Source organism: Poecilia reticulata, linkage group LG3 (genome assembly GCF_000633615.1).
Source record: "Poecilia reticulata strain Guanapo linkage group LG3, Guppy_female_1.0+MT, whole genome shotgun sequence".
Taxonomy (NCBI): domain Eukaryota; kingdom Metazoa; phylum Chordata; class Actinopteri; order Cyprinodontiformes; family Poeciliidae; genus Poecilia; species Poecilia reticulata.
Genome location: NC_024333.1, coordinates 31,105,645 through 31,113,822, shown reverse-complemented (window position 1 = coordinate 31,113,822; position 8,178 = coordinate 31,105,645). Strand labels below are relative to the sequence as shown.

The 8,178-nt window shown below is 41.7% G+C and overlaps 1 protein-coding gene across 1 annotated transcript; it reads right to left on the bottom strand.

Moving 5' to 3' along the window:
• Window positions 1-211: 211 nt before the first annotated feature.
• kifbp (kinesin family binding protein) lies at window positions 212-7,486 on the bottom strand. Its single transcript, XM_008405858.2, has 13 exons — window positions 6,944-7,486; window positions 6,685-6,783; window positions 5,328-5,407; window positions 4,559-4,617; window positions 4,307-4,431; window positions 4,133-4,226; window positions 3,446-3,558; window positions 3,196-3,345; window positions 2,037-2,111; window positions 1,213-1,375; window positions 957-1,131; window positions 696-881; window positions 212-598 (listed from the first exon to the last, which is right to left on the bottom strand). Exons 1-13 carry the CDS (start codon window positions 7,469-7,471, stop codon window positions 460-462), a joined length of 1,986 nt encoding a protein of 661 aa, XP_008404080.1. The 5' UTR covers window positions 7,472-7,486; the 3' UTR covers window positions 212-459.
• Between the last annotated feature and the right edge of the window lie 692 nt (window positions 7,487-8,178).

Sequence of the window (8,178 nt, the reverse complement as noted above, 5' to 3'; positions counted from 1 at the left end):
GAATATGAGAAGTTTAAGGAGATATTAACATTTTACTAATAAACCCCCAAAATGTTGAGTTTAACACATAGATGCTATGTCAATTTGAAGAAGCCAACAAGTCTGTTTTCCGTTTCTTCAGTGTTGAAAACTAAAATTATTCTCCATAAATATACCCAACCTTTGTTTCTATCTCGTCAGCCATCTTCTGCATATCTGACCAACAATCAGAGACGAATTAATCACAACATTTATTGCACAATATTGAGCGCACTTTGCAGCAGTTACAGGCTGTGATGCATTCGAAAGCAGCATGCTAAACACAGGAAAAATGAACACAGAATTTAGTACATGAAGAACAAGAATCCACATTTTGGCTTCTTTGACTGCAGAGTGTTCATCAACAGTGTTGGGATACATTTCGATTGGGTCTTTTAAGTTAACAAGAGCAAGTAGTTAAGAGCAAAACTTGGTCCGTAATTAGTTGTTTGCAGCCATCCTCGATTTGAGGCGGTTGATCTTCAGGGGGAGGAGGCCGACCATCTCCGTACTCAGCTCCAGCTCCGTCTCCACGGCAGCGGCCGCCTCAGGGTGCGCCTCGCAGTACTGCACCACGTACCTACACAGCAGTTTAAAACAAGTTTAAAACAAGTCTCGTTTAAAACAAGACTGCACCCGACACGGCAGACTAACTTTAAAAATGTGTGTGATCCTACTTGTAGTTTTCCAGAGCTCTGTTGAGGTTTTCCAGCTGGACTGGAGGCGAGGAGCTGATAAGTTTGCTGTGAAGTCGGGCCACTCTGAATCGGGCCACCAGCGCCGGTCTGAGCACCTCCTCCTCCAGATGTTCGGGAGGTTTCCCTTCTGGTGAGCACAGAGAGTCCAGGAACATCTGGAAGTACCTGCAGAGGAAAGGAGGTTAAAGTTGTTTAAGAACAAATCGAAATCCCAGAGAAACTCCATAAATGGAAACTCACTTGGCAGAGGCAGAGCAGAGATGGTTGAATTTCTTAATAGTGTGGCCATCTAGGGAATGGTTATCAGCCTGTCTGTTGGCCAGAGTCAGCTTCAAGTCCATCATTTCATTGTAGGTCTCAGCCAACTCAAACATCAGCTGTCTGCGGATCAGCAGGTAGTATCTGGAGTTCAAGTCTGCAGAAAAACAGACCGACGGGACGTCAACACACAGCCTGGACGCTTTAGAGGCAGAATAAAAGGTCAGAGGGCCAGTACCGTTGCAGATCGGCTCCAACATGTCAACTCTCCGCTTGTGCATCTTGCAGCGACGTTCCAGATCCTCCTCGAAGAAGGCCAGGGCCCGGAACAGGGAGCTGTGGTCCTGCAGGATCTCTATGTGGTCCGTCACATAGCCGTCCATCTGGAAGTACTCCTTAGCCTTTTAGTTACAGTGAGGATGGACACAGAAAATCTATCAGACACACGTTCCACATGGTTCTGTTTTCATGCATGGCTTCACTGCGGTACCACAATACATGGCTTTAATAAAAACTGAAACTCTTTTCTTTAGGTTGACCACAAAGCTCATCAGTTTATCAAGAGACATTTCAGGCAACGGTTGAAAATAGGATGCAGATTTTGGGAGCATGTACCATGCAGTCAGACTCTCCATGCCAACAATATACAACTCAGAAAAAAAACTAAGAGCCCACTGCACTGAACCCCATTAAAACCTGCTGGTTATTCCACCAAATATTGGTTTCTGAACTCTTCCTGAGTTAAAACATTAGTATTATTGTTTTCTTTGCACTGCATCTTTTTCTCATTTTCTGGAAATAAATACCAAATCTTTGGTTGGAATTTCAGAGACATGTCAGTAGTTCATAGAATAAAAGAACAAAGTTCATTTTACTCYAACATATTCCTATAAAGAGTAAAAGAGTTAATTCTAGCTGATATCAGTTCAATCCTTTGTTTACCTGTGTATGGATATAATGTCTTGATTAGATGACTAATCAATATACTAACATGTGAGGATGTTCTAACAGATATTTGTAAAGTCTGTCTCTCGCACTAATGTTTCGGTTTATGCATCATACCTGCGTTACGTAGTTCTGTCCCACCAAAAACACAGCTCTGGCCTCCGTGAAGTCCAAAGGGAACAAACACATCACCTGTAAACAAGAACAACGTAAAGTGACTTTAATGTCATCTACTATAAAGAAATCAGTTGCTAAGTGGTGCCCACTAAAGAAAAGGTAATCATATTTTAATTCACAGATAACTGAGCACACTCATGTTATTGATTATGTAGCTCACAAAAGCATTAACATTTTAACTCTTGTACATTTTAAAGGGGACCCATTATGCAAAAAGCCGTTTTCTGGCAATTAGTTCATGTTTGGTGATGCCTGGAAAACGAGCCGTTTCAAAAACCTCTTGATTATCAAGTCAATTGGCAGGGGTTTCCTGTTGCCTAGCAACCCAAGAGGAGCACCAGCATGTTTGGTTTCACTGCTGCATGTGCTGTACAATGGCTGCTGGAAAAGACAAGTGTTTTGTTCCTGACTTAACCCCTAGAAACCACTTGCTGCTTTCTTGTTGGCTGTGCAGGAGGCTCCACTTCTTCTGCTTCTGGGTTAAAGATGTCTACAATTTACTTGTCTGCAGCCGTTTTGATGTGATAAAGTACGAGTGCAAAGCTAGGGGGCGCCACCAGCAGCAGGTTATTTGCATAAAACTGACTCAGCTCTAAAACAGCTAATTGTGAAAGGAGCTCAACAGAACTGAGAAGGTGGAATCTCATTATCTGAGAATGATTTTGTGCAAAAAACATAAGCATGTTTCGTATCGCCCACAGACCAAATGGAAGGATAATATGACGTGACGTGAAAAAGTAATTCAACCTAACAGTTTTAGCTTTATTTCAAGAAAATAAAGCTAATACATTTTGAAAGGTTAATAAATTCATATCTCTCAATATTTGCGTAAAGCTGGTGTAAAGAACACATTAGAACACATCACAAAAGGTTTTTTAAACCACATTTGAAACCATTTTCAAGCCTGAATGTCGTTTAGCTGGGGTGTAAGAACCACAAACGTTGAATGTGAAATGAAATGTTGCAACGTGTGAGCAGGCAACAGTCAGAACTTGTCCAGAGTCAGGGGTTGTTGTCAGCAGAAAATGATCATGTCTATAGAAATCTGACACTGTAAGTAGTTCAAAGACATGACTAAAAGCATCCGACACATTCAGACCTTTTCCTCCACACTCGCGATGGAATCAAAGGTATCTTCAGAGCCGAACAGCAGGGCGCTCTTCCTCCCCTTTTCTTCCTCCTCCTCCTCCTGCCTTCTTGCTCTTTTCAGCTCGTCTTGGCGATCAGTATCCAACTCACCGATGTTATCCTGAACGTGCAATCAAAACAGCTTCTTTTTTGTTTCTTTGGAGATTGGATGCATTTACAGTTTGCGTCTGCAGATGTGTAGCCGTGCGACGGTGCCGTACCTCCAGCAGCTTCTTGGCGTCCTGCAGGAGGTTGAGGCAGTATTTGATCCAACATCTGGCGATCTCTGCTCTCTTCTGCTGGAGCTGCTCCCTGCGCTCGCTCTCCGTCTCACCTGTGGACAGAAAGAGATGGGAGGACGTGCCACGGCAGAAGAAAGTTTAGAAAAAAAAACTGGTTCAGTTCTTTTAAGCAGCTCAATTTACTTACAGGAAATAAAAAAAAAGTGTTTTTTTTTTTTATTTGCTTGAAGCAACAAACAGGAAACACGTTACATATTTTCCTACTTGAATGTGGCTTACAACAAAGTTATGCTGCGTGGAAAGCCTATTATTTGCACAGTGAAGTGTAAATCTGTCACAATAACTAATTTTGCTGCACAATAAATTATCCCACAGTTGTTTTAAGATAATTTACAAGTAATGTGATGATAGCAACATAATAATGCAAGAACACATTCTTTAAAAATCAATAAACTTTAAATTTGAATAAACATTTAACAAAGGAGCTGTAAGACATTTTAAATGAATAAACTAACAACAAATAAAATGAACTATGAGGTCTCTGTAGACCAAAGCTCAATGAAGACTTTTGTCATCCAGTTTTTTGTTAGAAAGAAAGAGACGATAAATCATGCAAATGGAAACGATTGAGCTTGTTTTAATTATTGTGACGGTGGAGATATTTACTTTCTTGTGCGGCAGCTTCAGAGGGAACTTCTCCAGCCAGACCTGATATAACCGTAGCTGCTGCAAGGCAGTGTCTGCCCTCCATGTATCGGCCCTGAAAGAACAGAAACATTTAGCTTTAACCTTTGAAATTAACGGATTTGCTTGAGGTTTCCGATCAAAGTAATCAATGACCTTTGTGATGTAATACTGGGACAGTGTGGCAGCATTCAGAGCCCACTCCATTGGACTGAACTGGTTTAACTGGAGCTGTCTCTGCAGGGTGCTGTGGCAGTAGGTGGCAGCGCGCTCGTTTTCACCTGACACACAAAACAAGTAGATATTATTACCACCAAACACGACATAACTTCAATAAAATATCAATATGCCGGATTGACGCTCATAAAATCAGACACTAATCGGTATTTGTATGATCCTCAAACTTACCGAGGTTCTTATAAACTTGAGCAAGGTAGTACATGGTGTGGGTGTAAGCCAACTCAAACCTGATGACGGGGGAGACGAAATAAGAGATGCAGACAAGATAATAAATAAAAAAATTAAATCTAGATTTAATTTCAAAAATATGCATCCTCAGCGTTCAATTTCTTTCTTCTGTTTATTTTATGGCTGCAATAAATAATTATTTTAGTAACTGATTATTCAATCGATTAATCTGCAGGTTTTTCATTTAACTACTTCAATGTTCGACATTATAAACAAATAATTAAATTCCTCTTAAATAATAAAACACAGCACTGCTTTTGTAAAGGCTTGATCGATTGCAGAAAATGAAGCACTTACAGGTAAAGACATGCTTCTGACATGTTAAAAGACCATCAGCCCTTTCTGCTAAACTAATCTTAAGGGATTTTGGGTGGAAAATATTTACAAACATTAAATTTTTTTTTTAAATCTTTAATGCAAAATGTTGATAGTTTTTGTACAGTTTTGGCTTAATTACAGCTCTGAGTGTGTCCTTCTTTTAGCAAATAGCCTTTTTTGAGTTTGAATACTCATGCTTAGTTGGCAATTACTTCAATAATCCGATAAATAGCTTCAGCCCCAGTTTGTTTATCACTTAAACTCCCAACAAAACATACAGATATTTGTGGTTATAACGTGGAAACACTTCAGAAACAACTAAAGCTGTAGAAATACTTTTTTTTTTAAGAGTACTGCAAGGCAGGCGATGCACACGGGTAAAAGAAACAACCTCTTAGTTCTCTCCTGATGCGTCAGCAGGTTCTCCTCCGTAGTGAAGTACTCCGTCATGTCGGTCGGAGGCCTCCCATCCTGGATGAGATGGAGAAAACACAAACAGGCCAAAAGGTCAAAGGCTGGAAGTCTGGAAAGTCTGTCAGACCAAACATGATGTGTTGAAGCTGCTGAGCAGAAACAGCAGGGGGAGACAGAGTTACAGAGGTGTGTGTGCAGAGAGCGCTGGGAGGGAGACTGAAAAAAGGGAGAGTGGATGAGGAAGAAAAAAACTTGAGGAGATAAACATGAAGAAGGAAGCTGAGTAGACAGACCTGAAACAAAGTGATAAAGTCAAGACGGCGTCTGCCTGCACATCTAAGCAAGGCATGTATTCATATTTCACTACTGTCTCTCGGTGCATATGAACCAACTACTGCAGCCTCACACAGCCGGGCTAAAGCATGGTACATCTGAAAAGATCATCAGCAGCACATGTACATCGGCTTTTTTGAACTTGTCATCTGTGGACAAACTGCTGTGACTCAGTATTGCGGACAGGRTATMACTGCTGGAATGATGCTTAACATGGCGGTGGAACAATCGCAAGGTTTCATCCAGAAAAGCCCGGTGGTTGGGCGCTTGTGCAGTCATTCATCCAGCGGCCCACCTTGTTTTTGAGTAAAAACATGTTTCAAATTTACAGAAATTTTGAAAATATCACTTGATAACTATGTTTTATTGAAAGATGAATACCTGAACACCAGCTATAAAGTTTTAAAAAAATGCTGATATTAAAAAAAAACTTAAAGTAATGTTTAGCCTGGTGGCCACACCAGCATTTGCCTCCTTCAGGATTTGCCTGAATGAGGCAAGTCCTGAATTGTCTCAATGCCTCATACCTGAAATATGACAAACTGAACATTGTTTCCATTGTGAGATGATATAGAGGAGGACAGACAACAGAAAACCATCAGAGAAAACTAAATGGAAAAAGTTGAAACATTTAAGATGGCGGCCTGTAACACCGTGGGCGATATGGGTGTAGATTTCGTTATGATTATTAGTGATGCTTCTGTGGAATAAGACTGAGAAAATAGTTAAATTAATAAACCTGAATACAATTTTTAAGGTTTTCAGACATGAATTGGAATTATCTAGATAATAAATGCTTCAGTACAACAATAAATGACCATTCCTGGTGAGAGACTGGTGTTGCAAATTAGCGACGGTGGCTTAATATTTTTTGGTGAAACGGATCACTTACAGACTGTTTTGTTCAATGTTTGTGTGCGCACTGTACATTAAATTAAATAACCAAGTCCTGACACGTATTTACATGTMATATTTCTCCGTCGTGAAGGGAGCAGCCTCACCTCCTTCATGTAGCGTTGGTAGATGGACTCTGCTGACTCCAGGAAGCCCTGCGCCGTCTCGGTCTCATCACGGCCAGCCCACAGGATTCCCAGCTGGTTCTGAAAGCACACAGGACCAACTCATGATCACCATCAGCTGATGAACTCCACACTGGGCTGATTGTAAAGACTGAAACCACAGCATGCGACCCAAGACTACTATATTATGAGCTGTACGGAGCCACGTTTATGGAAAAATAGAGGGAAACATTGTTTTTACCCTGACATGGATGAACAGAGACACATTCTCCGAGGACACCCTACATTGCTCCAGCATTTTCATGCAGTTCATTAGATGCTCCTGCCCGGCTGACAGCTCCTCCGTGTCCACATGGTTGACGCCCAGGTAGTACTCCACAGCCCCGAGCTTAGCTGCCCGCATCCCGGCTGGTGAGTCGCCGCTGAAACCCTGGCTGAACACATCCTCCGTCTGGCCGTCCACCGGTTGGTCAGGGGGCCGTTGCTCGCAGTTCTCCCCTCCGWCGTCCTCCTCCTCTCCGTCCCCGGCCTCGAAGCTCTTCAGCGAGCAGTAGATTTCTCTCAGGAGCTCCCTGGCTTTRTATTTGGAGCGAAACGGGTCGTTTTCTGGGTCATTTCGGGACTCTGTTTCGGTGAGACGTTGGGCGTTGGTGAATTTGTCGCAGATGGATCTCCACTCAACGCTGTTAATGGAAGCCATATTTGTTTTCTTCTCTGTCATGCGGCTACAGGATGGCAGTAAAATGCTTCGCTGGCATTTTACTGCCATCTAGTGGAATAATGTAGTCATGACTACCAAATAAGTATTTTTTTTAGTTGAACTTCTGACAAAATTCAGAAATATTTCAGCTCATTTATATTCTAATGAAACTTAAAGACAAATTAACGATTTTTTTAGACACAGATTTAAGTTTTGTTTGTATTCAGATATTCAAAGATGTATTACCTACAGAGAAATGTTTTCAAGCTAATTCAAATTGCATATAAAAAAAAAACAAAGACAAAAATAAATTTCCCCAAAATTAGAATGTACAAAATATTTTTTTATTTTTTCTCAAAACATAGATAACATAAATTATGTCAACACTTTTGGGAGAAGCTTGCCAATGTTCTAATTGTCCAGCAGAAAGTCATCATCCTCCACTGGGAGGCTAATAAGCCTCGACACTCAAGAAATGTCGCCACACACACATCTGGATTCAACACAAAGAATACAACTGACCACTTCCAAAACAGAGACATCAGAGTATTAAAAGCTGCATTTATCTTTACATCCATCCATTTTCTGCCGCTTATCCGGGGTCGGGTCGCAGGGGCAGCAGCTTCAGAAGGGAGGCCCAGACTTCCCTCTCCCCAGCCACTTCTTCCAGCTCCTCCGGGGGAATCCCAAGGCGTTCCCAGGCCAGCTGAGAAACATAGTCCCTCCAGCGTGTCCTGGGTCTTCCCCGAGGCCTCCTCCCGGTGGGACGTGCCCGG